This window comes from Dermochelys coriacea, chromosome 8 (genome assembly GCF_009764565.3).
Source record: "Dermochelys coriacea isolate rDerCor1 chromosome 8, rDerCor1.pri.v4, whole genome shotgun sequence".
NCBI classification, from domain to species: domain Eukaryota; kingdom Metazoa; phylum Chordata; order Testudines; family Dermochelyidae; genus Dermochelys; species Dermochelys coriacea.
This window is the reverse complement of record NC_050075.1, coordinates 51,349,265-51,363,338: the sequence shown is the minus strand read 5'-3', so window position 1 is coordinate 51,363,338 and position 14,074 is coordinate 51,349,265. Positions and strand designations below refer to the sequence as shown.

General features: G+C 47.6%; 1 protein-coding gene across 4 annotated transcripts in view; it reads left to right on the top strand.

Annotated features, from left to right (window-relative positions):
• Positions 1-14,074, top strand: part of LOC119860176 (quinone oxidoreductase-like protein 2) — a 35,869-nt gene that overhangs the window by 2,010 nt on the left and 19,785 nt on the right. For 2 of the 4 annotated variants that reach the window (XM_043490523.1, XM_043490520.1), the window contains exons 1-2: positions 13,044-13,140; positions 13,495-13,524. In XM_043490523.1, the coding sequence (XP_043346458.1) occupies positions 13,070-13,140; positions 13,495-13,524 (101 nt within the window). In that variant the 5' untranslated portion in view covers positions 13,044-13,069. Of the gene's footprint in view, positions 1-13,043; positions 13,141-13,494; positions 13,525-14,074 lie in introns of those variants that run through there. The other 2 variants (XM_043490521.1, XM_038413544.2) reach the window with 2 other exon arrangements.

The following is a 14,074-nucleotide window of genomic DNA, read 5'->3' as shown; positions in this document are numbered from 1 at the left end:
CACTTCCAGTGGCTAGACCGGGGCGGGCAAACTTTTTCGCCTGAAGGTCGCATCGGGTTTTGGAAATTGTATGGAGGGCCAGTTAGGGGAGGGGTCATGCCCCCCGGGACTCCTTCCCCATCCAACCCCCACTGTTCCCTGACAGCCCCCCCGGGATCCTTGCCCCATGCATACACACCCTGCTCCCTGTCCCCTGACCACCCCCAGACCTCCGCCGCCCCATCCAACCCCTCCTCTCATTCCTGACTGCCCCCGCCCAGGACCCCTGCCCCATCCAACCACCCCTTCTCCCTGACTTCCCCCTGCCACCCCATCCAACCCCCCCTCCTTCCTGACTGCCCCCCTGGGACCCCTGCCAACCCCCGTTCCCCACCCTCTGATCGCCCCGACCTCATCCACGCACCTGCCCCCCCCCAACTCCCCTGCCCCCTTACTGGACTGCTTGGAGTGCCAGTGGCTGGCGGCACTACAGAGCTCCAGGTCAGGCCGGGCTCTGCAGCAGGAGGGTCCCGCGGGCCAGATATGGCCTGCGGGCTGTAGTTTGTCCACCTCTGAGCTAGGAGGACACCTCCTTTGTCCACCATGTACAGAACTTTTTTAGTCTGCTACAGCTTCCAGACCAATGGACCCAAGTCCTGTTAAATCAACCCTCAGCCATAAGCACTGACTCCATGGGTGCTCCAGGGCTGGAGCACCCATGGGGGAAAAATGGTGGGTGCTCTGCACCCACTGGCAGCCCCGCAGATCAGCTCCTCCTGGTGAGGGAGGGGATGGAACTGGGTGGGAAGAGGTGGGAAGAGTGGAGTGGGGCCTTGGGAGAAGGGGTGGAGTGGGGGCATGTCCTGGGGCAGAGCCGGAGCACCCCCTTGGCAGTTTGAAAAGTCAGTGCCTGTGCCCACAGCTGCTTATGCTTTTATTTAGATTGTAAACTCTTTAGGCCAGGGAGCTTCTTGTTCTGTTTGTACAGCACCTAGCACAATGGGATCCTGGCTCATGTCCGGGGCTCTTAGCCATAAATAAATAAGAAATAATTTAAATGTAAATGTAAATTTTTAATGTAAATAAGAAGCGGGCAGCATTATCTCCCGTAAATGTAAACTAACTTGTTTCTCTTACCGATTGGCTGAACAAAAAGTAAGACTGAGTGGACTTGTAGGTTCTAAAAGTTTTACATTGTTTTGTTTTTGAGTGCAGTTATATAACAAAAACAATCTACATTTATAAGTTGTGCTTTCATGATAAAGAGATTGCACTATGGTACTTATATGAGGTGAATTGAAAAATACTATTTCTTTTGTTTATCATTTTTACAGACCAAATATTTGTAATAAAAATAATATAAAGTGAGTACTGCACATTTTGTATTCTGTGTTGTAATTGAAATCAATATATTTGAAAATGTAGAAAAACATCCAAAATATTTAATAAATTTCAATTGCTATTCTATTGTTTAACAGTGCGATTAATTACGATTAATTTTTTTGAGTTAACCATGTGAGTCAACTGCGATTAATTGACAGCCCTAGTTTTAAGCATCTCATAAGAAACACCTGCTGTAAATGCCATGTGTGGACACGCCGTCAGTCCCATAATCAGAATTGTACTTTGCTTTTCCATTTCAGGTCCTCTTTGTGTGAATTAAGCCTCAAAACTCATTCTGTCAAACAGGATCTTTATTACCTGCCATTTTACAAATGAGGAAGCTGTGACTTGCCTGTGGTCACATGGCAATACAGTGGCAGAGGCAGAACTCAGCAGTTCGGACTCCAGACCCCTTCCTTGATGCATCACATACACATGCTCTCCTTCTTACACTTCACAGTGATTTATCTTTAGGGATCTGCCAGCACTGTGATGACAACTCAGGTCATTCCCAGACACAGCAGACCAGGAGCCAGAAGGCCTATGATTAAGGCTACATTTTAGTCAGGGGTATTTTTAGTAAAAGTCACGAACAGGTCACGGGCAAACAAAAATTCACGGCCCGTGACCTGTCCATGACTTGTACTATATACCCCTGACTAAATCTGGGGGGGGGGGGGGGACACAGAGGTGCTGTGGCTGCTGGTGGGGGGTGGCCCAGGGGGCGCTGCGGGTGCTCAGGGAGGGAGTGGGCTGGGGGTACCGCAGGTGCAGGGGGGCCAGTCTGGGGGGCGCTGTGGGTGCTGAAGGGGGGAGTTGGCGGGGCTGGCAGGCTCCCTATCTGGCTCTTTGGAAGTGGCGACATGTCCCTACTCCCTCCCTCAGCTCCTAGCTCTGAATGCTGCCCCCCCAAGAGCCAGGTCTGCAGCTCCGATTGGCTGGGAACTGCAACCAATGGGAGCTGCGGGGGCGGTGCCTCTGGGCGGAGGCAGCATACGGAGGTAGGAGCTGAGGGAGGGAGGAACATGTCACCACTTCCGGGGAAAGCCCCCAGGTAAGTGCTGCCTGGAGCCCTCACCCCCTCCCTTGCCCCAAACCCCTGCCCTTTCCCATACCCAACTCCTGCTTCTGCTGGGGACGGGGGTGGCCCAACACTGCCTCAGCAGCGGCCAGTGCAGCTGGCCTAGGGACTGCTCGACCTCCTCAGGCAGCCCCTAGGCTAGCCGCACCAGCCACTGCAGAAATCACAGAGGTCCCAGAAAGTCACAGAATCCATGACTTCCGTGACAAACTCGCAGCCTTACCTATGGTTCTTATATCTCTCTATGGTGTTGCATGGCCATCATTACTGTAGTATCTGAACACTTCATAGTCTTTAATATATTTATCCTCACAACACCCCTGTGAGGTAGAGAGCTATGTACCAAATACCATTATGCTACTCCAATACAGCAGAACCTCAGAGTTATGAATAACTCAGGAATGGTGAGCTGTAGCTCACGAAAGCTTATGCTCAAATAAATCTGTTAGTCTCTAAGGTGCCACAAGTCCTCCTTTTCTTTTTTCAGGAATGGAGGTTGTTCGTAACTCTGAAGTGTTCATAACTCTAAACAAAACGTTATGGTTGTTCTTTCAAAGTTTACAACAGCTTTGAAACTTTGTTACACAAAAGAAAAATGCTTCTTTTAACCATTTTAATTTAAATGAAATATACATCGGAACAGTTTCCTTACTGTGTCAAATCTTTTTTTTAAAACTTTCTCTTTGTTTTTTAGGTTTCATAATAGCAGCCGTGTTAGTCTGTATTCGCAAAAAGAAAAGGAGTACTTGTGGCACCTTAGAGACTAACAAATTTATTAGAGCATAAGCTTTCGTGAGCTACAGCTCACTTCATCGGATGCATTTGGTGGAAAACATCCGAAGAAGTGAGCTGTAGCTCACGAAAGCTTATGCTCTAATAAATTTGTTAGTCTCTAAGGTGCCACAAGTACTCCTTTTCTTTTTGCGAATACAGACTAACACGGCTGCTACTCTGAAACCTGTGATTATGCAAGGCACTGAATTTAGCCGTATAGAGTGGAAATCTGTCAACTTCATGAAAAAACTCGCTGTTTTTTCCACCAAATGCATCCGATGAAGTGAGCTGTAGCTCACGAAAGCTTATGCTCTAATAAATTTGTTAGTCTCTAAGGTGCCACAAGTACTCCTTTTCTTTGTTTTTTAGTAGTTTACGTTTAACACAGTGCTGTACTGTATTTGCCTTTTTTTTTTTAAAATCTCTGCTGCTGCCTGATTGCACACTTCCTGTTCCAAATGAGGTGTGTGGGTAACTGGTCAGTTCGTAACTCTGGTGTTCATAACTCTGAGGTTCTACTGTGTATGTACTATTTCCAAAGGGACTGTATTGGTATCCCAGGCACTGTTAATGTCTGTAAGGAATACTAGATAACCAAGGGTTACCAATACTCTCTGAAAAGAGAGGGAAGTGCCTAATGTGACTTAGAAAAAAATGGAGTGCTGTTATAGCCAAAAAAGTGACTGCAAAAGTGACATTTTTGGGGATCAAATTTGCTCAGGTGGTCAATCAAAAGAAGAATTTTTCTAACTCCTGGCACCCCAGCATCTGAAAATCCAGCCATGTTCTTTTTGCCTCCCCAGTAATAAAGATTCTGCACTTTGAATGCAGCTGACAGTGTTGTTAATATGAGAGGCAGGAGAGAATCCAGTTCACTCTTCCTGTAGCTGTATGGGCTTGGCAGGGCAGGGAGGAGTAAAGAAGTTTGTTCATAAGGGCAGCGGCTATCACTGAAAGATGCAGGCAGACGACGATTAGGGCTGCCATTTTTAAAACCACTTTTCTGACCTTAATTGCAAGTTTAAGTGGTGGCTAATAAAAATGATACAAAATAAATAAACTGAGCCTTTGCCTAATTAGGCCGCTTTACTGAATGCAATGGGCCAAATTTATTCTTGCTGTAATTCTACTGAAGTCAATAGCGTTGCAGTGGGGATGAAGTTGATCCTGTATTACATTCCTTTTAAATTGTTTCAAGTGCTAACATGCAGTACTGACAACCTTGTTTCCTAGTATGCTAGCCAAGAAATGCTGGCCCAGTCCCTAAATAGTCCTCATAAGCTGATTCACAGTTGCTCCTGGAAAACTTTGACAGTCCCTGCTTTTATTCCAGGTAAAATAACAGTAAGACCCTCCACTGGTTAGAGAAGGGAAGCATAAAAGCTACAGTGAAAACGTCCGAGTACTCACTAGCCAGGTAACAACACAGAGCCTTTCATAGCTATGTCCCTCGTTTATATGCAGTCCACAGCGGCAAGGACAGAAAACCATTATTCCTGGATGGCTGCTTATTGCCTGTATGAAATGAGCTGGTGGACTCCTAATGGAAGATTGCAGCAAAGAAAGCGTCCAGTTCATACCACAGAATGGGCTATGGAGACTGAACGCTTCTCCCAGCCCTTAAAGTGACCCTGCCTAGGTACAGGATGATGCATGTTGGTGGGACAGCATGGGGGATGATTACACAGATGCTGCCCACGCCATCTATCCAATCTGTGGATAGATATAGGGCTTTGCATTCAGAAACCAGCATCAACTCTCCTACCCTCTGAGGAGATAAGAGGGGGGAGCTTCAGAGGGATAGGCAGCCTGGCACAGGAGTAAGCCAGGGTGCAGAGAGGAAGTCCTTTGGATGAAATCAGAGGGTCTGATCAAGGTTCTGTGCCGTTTGGGCCTGAGTCTCCCGCTAATCCACCAGCCTATATCAGTTGTGCAGGCCTAGGGGACAAAGTTGCAGAGATGGGGCCCTGGGAACCTCATAGGATGTCTTCCTCACTGCACAGCATTTTCCAGGGAAGGGCATGATCTGAATCATATGCTTGAAACATTACTTCTCACATGGCCATAACTGATGTTTTAAAACCCAATTGCTTCAGATTAGAGACAGCATATGTTCCTCAGAGAGGACTCCCTCCAGGCCATGTATGATGTTTTAAAACAGTACACCCTGGGATAACAAAAAATTGGAAGAGGATCTGAAAATAATCAGTTGAAAAGTAAAAAAAAAAATTTGAAGGAGAAAGTAGTTAAGGACATTGAGGTCAATGGGACAAAATACAATATGGTTTTACAAAAGGTAGATCATGCCAAACCAACTTGATCTCCTTCTTTGAGAAAGTAACAGATTTTTTACATAAAGGAAACGCAGTCTAATTTACCTAGATTTCAGTAAGGCATTTGATACCGTGCCACATGGGGAATTATTAGTTAAATTGGAAAAGATGGGGATCAATAAGAAAACTGAAAGGTGGATAAGGAATTGGTTAACAGGGAGACTACAGCAGGTCCTACTGAAAAGTGAAATGTCAGGCTGGAGGGAGGCCACCAGTGGAGTTCCTCAGGGATCAGTTTTGGGACCAATCTTATATAATCTTTTTATTACTGACCTTGGCACAAAAAGTGGGAGTGTGCTAATAAAGTTTGCGGATGATACAAAGCTGGGAGGTATTGCCAATTTAGAGAAGGATCGGGATATCATACAGGAAGATTTGGATGACCTTGTAAACTGGAGTAATAATAATAGGATGAAATTTAATAGTGAGAAGTGTAAGGTTATGCATTTAGGGATTAATAACAAGAATTTTAGTTATAAGCTGGGGACGCATCAATTAGAAGTAATGGAGGAGGAGAAGGACCTTGGAGTATTGGTTGATCATAGGATGACTATGAGCTGCCAATGTGATATGGCCGTGAAAAAAGCTTGGGCCTTGGGATGCATTAGGCGAGGTATTTCCAGTAGAGATAAGGAGGTTTTAGTACCGTTATACAAGGCACTGGTGAGACCTCACGTGGAATACTGTGTGCAGTTCTGGTCTCCCATGTTTCAAACAGGAATAGGTACAGAGAAGGGCTACTAGGATGATCCAAGGAATGGAAAACTTGTCTTATAAAAGGAGACTCATGGAGCTTGGCTTGTTTAGCCTAACTAAAAGAAGGTTGAGGGGAGATATGATTGTTCTCCATAAATATATCAGAGGAATAAATACAGGAGAGGGAGAGAAATTATTTCAGCTCAGCACCAATGTGGACACAAGAACAAATGGGTATAAACTGCCCACCAGGAAGTTTAGACTTGAAATTAGACGAAGGTTTCTAACCATCAGAGGAGTGAAGTTTTGGAATAGCCTTCCAAGGGAAGCAGTGGGTGCAAAAGATCTATCTGGCTTTAAGATTCTACTCGATAAGTTTATGGAGGAGATGGTATGATGGGATAATGGGATTTTGGTAATTAATTGATCTTTAAATATTCAGGGTAAATAGGCCTAATCCCCTGCGTTGTGCAGGAGGTCGGACTAGATGATCAGAATGGTCCCTTCCGACCTTAGTTTCTACGCATCTATGAAAACAAATGGATATAAACTGGTCATTGGGAAGTTTAGACTTGAAGTTAGATGAAGGTTTCTAACCATCAGAGGAGTGAAATTTTGGAATAGCCTTCCAAGGGAAGCAGTGGGGGCAAAAGACCTATGTGGCTTTAAGATTAAACTCAATAAGTTTATGGAGGAGTTGATATGATGGGATAACATGATTTTGGTAATTAATTGATCTTTAAATATTCATGGTAAATAGACCCAATGGCCTGTGATGGGATGTTAGATAGGGTGGGATCTGAGTTACTACAGAAAATTCTTTCCTGGGTATCTGGCTGGTGAATCTTGCCCATATGCTCAGGGTTTAGCTGATCGCCATATTTGGGGTCGGGAAGGAATTTTCCTCCAGGGCAGATTGGAAGAGGCCCTGGAGGTTTTTCGCCTTCCTCTGTAGCATGGGGCACGGATCACTTGCTGGAGGAGTCTCTACTCCTTGAAGGCTTTAAACCACGATTTGAGGACTTCAATAGCTCAGACATAGGTGAGAGGTTTTTTGCAGGAGTGGGTGGGTGAGATTCTGTGGCCTGCATTGTGTAGGAGGTCAGACTAGATGGTCATAATGGTCCCTTCTGACCTTAGTATCTATGAAAATGGCTGAACTGATTTTCATGCACATACTCTCTTGCTTTTGGGGATGAGATCAAGCACAAGATGTTTCAGACCAAAAGGAAGATTTTCCTCAGAGAGTTGTAAGCAAGTGAAAGTTAGATTTTTAGAATGAAAGCTCCCTCGAGGGAAAAGATGGTCTCTTGGCTGAATCAGAGGATTGAGAGTCAGCAGGATTTCATTCCTGTCTCTGTACAGACTCACTCAATGACCTCTGGTAAATTGATTAACTTGTGTGTCTTAGTATTCCCATCTGTGAAACTGGCATTTCTCTGCTATAAATGATGGTGCACACTAATCATATCAGTTATAGCTGATGTCACTGTCACATATTCCTGCAAAGAGACTGGTGGAAGCACAGTATCTCACTACAAACATAGGTTTCAGAGTAGCAGCTGTGTTAGTCTGTATTCGCAAAAAGAAAAGGAGTACTTGTGGCACCTTAGAGACTAACAAATTTATTTGAGCATAAAGCTTTCGTGAGCTACATCCGTGAGGTACATTTTGTGAGGTGCATCCGATGAAGTGAGTTGTAGCTCACGAAAGCTTATACTCAAATAAATTTGTTAGTCTCTAAGGTGCCACAAGTACTCCTTTTCTTCTTACTACAAACATAGGCCTTGTCCAAACTTGTCCTTAATGTGCTGATATATGCATTTAAAACTTGTTCTGCATCACCCTCTAGTGACTGAAAAGGGCACCTCAGATTCAGTGGCAGGCTCCTGTGAATCTCTCAATTGCTGCAGCACACAAAGATCCTAAAATCCCTCTGTGCTCCCGTTCAGAAGTGCATCGCTGTCCACCTGCTACCAGCCTTGAGTAAGCAACACTAGAAGCTCTGCTCAAACTGAATTATTACTTTTAAATAGGATAGCCTGCCTCAACCACCCATCTGTCTACTTTCCCTATAAATATTTCTGAGCTGTCTTCCCCACTGCTCTTTATGCGTGGACCACTCCCCTCAAGCCAATACCCTCTCCACCTTCAAATCCTTTCTCAAGAGCCACTACAATTGAGATGCCAGTAGGGAACTGCCAGCTGATAATGTAATGGGGATTACCAATCTAAATAAAACAGGTATCTTATAGGTTTCAGAGTAGCAGCCGTGTTAGACTGTATCCACAAAAAAAACAGGAGTACTTGTGGCACCTTAGAGACTAACACATTTATTAGAGCATAAGCTTTTGTGGGTTACAGCCCACTTCATCGGATGCATAGAATGGAAGTGGGCTGTAGTCCACGAAAGCTTATGCTCTAATAAATTTGTTAGTCTCTAAGGTGCCACAAGTACTCCTGTTCTTTTTAGGTATCTTATAGTAATTAAAAATATCTCTAAGTGCCTTAAAGTTGCCAAACTGTGCTCAGAACTAATCTTCATAACCATTGTTACCTTTGTCACCTTCTCCCATCCCTTCCTTTTGTTGATTATATTCACTTGTAGTGTCTTGTCTTAAAACAGACTGGGCGTTCTTTGGGGCAGGGACCACATCTTTCCATATTCATACAGTCCCTAGCACAACTCTGGCACATTGACCATGCTGCAAATACATCATAATAATAACTCAACAGTATCAAACTGAAACTGCGGGGGTAATGTAGATAGGCAGAAGACCTACTCAGATGAAAAATTCCAGGGGATCGTCAATGAACACAAATGGTGAGGAGGACATTGGCTTGTGTCTCACTTGACAGATGGCATTTCCAGAAGCACAGGGCTCTCTTGCTTAAGTTCAAAGGCAGCAGGAAGAGCACCACCCAGTGGAAGTTCACACAATGCTGCCAAACCAATAGCCACCAAGTGGCCTGACCTTACCAGGACTGGTTGGAATGAAGGTGTGCAGTACGCTGCCTATGCTCTGGTATCAAGGGGTGAGGAGCACAAGAGCTGATTTGTGCTGAATGAGTGCTCTGTGGTGATGATAAATTGAGCTCAGTGAGAATCAGCATATAGAACCACACAGCTGCAGGGTTTGGAAGGGATCTCAAGAGGCCATCTAGTCCAGTCCCCTGTGCTGAGGCAGGACCAAGTATACCTAGCTAATTCCTTACAGGTGTTTGTCCAATCTGTTCTTAAAAGCCTCCATTGGTGATTTCCACAATCTCCCATGGAAGCCTATTCCAGTACCTAATAATCTTTGTTAGCAAGTTTTTTTTTCTAATATCTAACCTAAATCTCCCATGCTGAAGATTGAGTCCATGACTTGTCCTACTTTCTGTGGACCTGGGCAACGACTGATCACCATCCTGTCTATAACAGGCCTTATCATCTGAAGACTGTTGTTATCTCCCTCGTCTGTCTTCTTTTTTCAAGACTAAACTTGCCCAGTTTGTTTTAACCTTTCCTCAAAAGTCAGGTTTTCTCTGCCTTTTATCACTTTTGTTCTCCTTTGGACTCTCTCCCATTTGTTCTCATCTTTCTTAAAATGTGGCCCCCAGAACTGGACACAGTTCTCCGGCTGAGGTCTTACTACAGTCAAGCAGAGCGGGACAATTACTTCCCATGCCTTAGATACAACACTCCTGAAGTGAGCTGTAGCTCACGAAAGCTTATGCTCAAATAAATTTGTTAGTCTCTAAGGTGCCACAAGTACTCCTTTTCTTTTTGCGATTACAGACTAACATGGCTGCTACTCTGACTCCTGTTAATATATCCCAGAATTACTTTTAGTCTTTTTTGCAACTGTGTCACATTGTTGATTCATATTCAATTAGTGATCCCCTATATCTTCCAGATCCCATCCAGCAGTACTACCACCCATTCTGTAGTTGTGCATTTGACTTTTTCTTTCTAAGTGTAGTGCTTTGCACTTATCTTTATTGAATTTCATCTTTTTGATTCCAGACCAATTCTCCAATTGGTCAAAGTTATTTTGCATTCTAATCCTTTCCTCCAAAATGCTTGCAACCCCTCCCAAGTTAGTGTCATTTGCAAATTTTATAAGCATACTCTCTACTCCATTATCCAAGTCATTAATAAAAATACTGAAAAGTACTAGACCATGTACTGGACCCCACTAGATACATCTCCTCCAGTTTGACAGCGAACCATTGATAACTACTCTTTGAGTACAGTCTTTCAACCAGTGTTGTAACCACCTTATAATAACTTCATCCAGACTACATTTCCCCAGTTTGCTTATGAGAATGTCATATGGAACTATATCAAAAGCCTTACTAAAATCAAGATATATTTTGGCCCAGGTTGGGTACATTACAGGTTTCCCATCTCCACCAGTTAGCACGAAACTTCCAGCCACTACATACGCCAGTTCTGGACACGGATCCCACTGGATGCTGCTGACACGGTGGTTAAAATGTTGGCAGCCTGTCTCTGCTAGTGCTCCCACTGTTGAGCTGCACTGGTACCAATGCACTGGTGAAAGAATGAGAAAATCACGGCTGTTGTAAAATGGTGACACTTCCCTCCCTCACAGGTGCTTGGGTGGGGGTGTATGTGTTGCTTCATTAGTTTTGCAAACCACTTTGAGAACTGGATGGAAGCATGTGGCAAAAATACTGTTCTAAAGTTCCTGTAGTTAAACTGTGCTTTAATCTAGGTGCAAGCAAAACTGGGACCACCAGGAAGTTGTCTTCACTGGAGTGGTTTTAAAATGAGAAAAAACCACCTTTTCTTGAGGTAGGAGAGGTCCTATTGAGAATCAGGATGTGGGCAAGTGCTAGCCTGAACTTTCCCTGCATGTGACCATATTGTTTGGACTAAGAACCTCCGCATGCCACGCCACCCCATCTGAGGTCTGCTCTTCCCTGCTACATCCTGTCTTCTGCTTCAGCGTTGGGGAAGAGTCTATGACGGAGAGGCCTCCGAAGGACAGGCAACCCTGCTGTGCTGTTTACAGTCTTCACCTCTCCTTGCCCTGGTCTTCCCTTGGGTCAACACTTGCCACGTACAGTGGCTGGCTCCGACCTCAGGGTAGGGCATGGGGAGCAAGTTTGGAACCTAAACTTTGAGGCTCTGGCCCCAGGTGCCTTATGAATATACCCCCCCGAAGGTCTTTCCAGGTAGAGGTAGAACAGGGGTTCTCAACCTTTCACTTTTTGAGCCCCCCCCCCATGCTATAAAAACTCTACAGCCCACAACAACTGTTTTTCTGCATATCCAATAGATTAAAAGCCAGGGCCGGCATTATAGGGGTGCCAACTTTCTAATTGCGCGAAACTGAACACCCTTTCCCCGCCCCCTTCCCTGGGGCCCCATCCCTTCTCTGAGGACCTGCCCCCACTTACCCAGCCCCACTCCCTCCGGTTGCTCTCTCCCCCATACCCTCACTCAATTTCACTGGGCTGGTTTAGGGGGTTGGGGTATAGGAGGGGGAGCGGGCTCTGGAGTGGGGCCAGAAATGAGGAATTCAGGGTGCAGGAGAGAGCTCCAGGCTGGGGCGGGGGGGTTGGGGTGCAGGCTCTGGAAGGTTGTTTGGGTACAGGAGGGGGTTCCAACCTGGGGAAAGGGGGTTTGGCCTCTGGCTGGGTAGCGCTGGTCGGCGGCAGGCTCCCTGCCTGCCCTGGCTCTGTACTGCTCCGGGAAGTGGCCACCATGTCCAACTTCTAGGTGGAGGCGCAGCCAGGCAGTTCTGCTTGGTGCCCACTCCCATTGGCTGTGGTTCCTGGCCAATGGGAGCTTCGGAGGCAGTGCTCAAGGCAGGGGACGGGGGCTTAGCGCGCAGAGCTTCCCTGCTCACCACCTGCGCTTAGAGGCCGCAAGGACATGCCAGTTGCTTCCAGGAGCCGTGTGGAGCCAGGGAGTCTGCCTTAGCCCCGCTGTGCTGCCGACAGGGACGGCTCTACAGTTTTGGCCACCCCAAGCAGTGCAAAAAACTGTCACCGTGGCCGCAAAGGGGAGACGCGCCGCCGATTTGCCGCCATGGGTGCAAAGGGGAGAAGCTGCCACCGAATTGCCGCCGCGGCCGGAGGAGCGGCCGCCCCTTTTGAACTGTCGCCCCGAGCTCCCGCTTGGAACGCTGGTGCCGGGAGCCGGCCCTGGCTGCCGACCGGACTTTTAATGACCACCCGGTCGGTGGTGCTGACCACAGCCGCCAGGGTCCCTTTTCCACCGGGTGTTCTGGTTGAAAACCGGATGCCTGGCAACCCTACAGCATTAGCGGGTGGCAAGCAAGGCAATTGCCCAGGCCCCATGCCATAGTGGGTCCCCCAATTAAGTTGCTCATGCTTCAGCTTTCTTCCCCATGCTCCAGGGAGTCTAACACCAGCCCTGCTCTCTGGTTTATTTTGACGGACCCCAGAAACCTGCTCGTGGTCCCCCAGGGGGCCCTGGGACCTCTGGTTGAGAACTGCTGAGTTAGCATATATGCAAAGTATTGCCCCCCTCAAGTTAAGTCCCTTTTTTGCCTCTGACCCAGAGGAGAAGGCAGGGCCGGGGGCGCAGGGGAACGGGCGCTGCAAGGGGGGCTGGGGGGGGACAGCCGCAGAGCAGGGGCCCGCTGCCCAGAGCCGGGGGTGCGGAGGCAGGGCTGCGTGGGATCCAGACTCGGCCCGAGGCAAGGCGCTCAGCGGGGGCGGCGCTGCCCGGCGGGGGAACCCCGGAGCGGGGCGGGCGCTCCCAGGCCGCGGGAGCTTCCCGCAGTCCCTGGTGGAGGCGCTCGGGGCAGCGTTCGCGCCCCGGAAGCCAGCGCGGAGGAGCATGACGGCGCCGCTGGCGGGGCTGCGCTGGGGCCTGGGGCCCGGCTGGCTGCTCCGGCTGAAGCGCTGCAGGTCCGAGCTCGCCTCCCCTTCCAGCGGCCCCGGGGCAGCCCCCTCTTCCCGCCGTGCGCCGCGCCCCTGGCCCTGCCCCTCCCCGCCCTGGCACCCCAGCCCTGAACCGACCCGCGCTCCCCCCAACCGTGCCCGGCACCGCCTGTGCTCCCTTGGAGCCCCAGCTCTGCTCACTCCTGCCCCTTCCTGAGCTCCCAGCCCCAATCCCCCTCCGAAGTGCCACCTCTCTGGGCGCACGCCTCGCATCCCGTGCCGAGAGCGGGGCCGTGCTGGGGCTTTCCTGCCGGGAGAGAGGGGCTAGGGCTGGGGGGTATAGTGCTGTCAACTCTTGCAGCATGTGGTTTGTTTTTAAAGGCGCTCAGCTCCTTGGGATCTCGGGATTAGGTGAGAAATCGCAGTTTTGCACCTTTTCCCCTTAAAGTAAGTTTCTAGCTCTCCTGGTTGGGGAGAAAAGGTTGAAAACATGGCCTGAGAGCCCCTAAAGGCTCTGAACCCAGGAGGCAAATAAAAAGGCTCCTGCCCCAATTTTTATACATGCACACATATATGTGTGTGTGTGTATATATATATATATATATATATATATATATATATATATCATATTTTTTGAATGCTTTAGGTTTGGCAGCACTGCAGCTATTGCAGTGACAGGGTTACAAAGAAAATCGAGGAGTAGGCACATGGGAGACTTTGACACTGAGCAGAGGGCAGCCTCTTCTCCAGCAGAGAAACCTTAGGTAACCCCAAGCATCCTTGTTTTAGGGACAAAAGGTATTAAGAAATGGCAGTGGTTACATTTCACCACCTGCGCCATACTTAACTCAAACCAGGGTGGTGGTGATGGCTTATTATTTGGGTTGTACCTAGAGCAACCTTATTGTGCTAGGCAGTGTACAAATATATAACCAAGAACATCCGTATCCCGGAGGTCTAA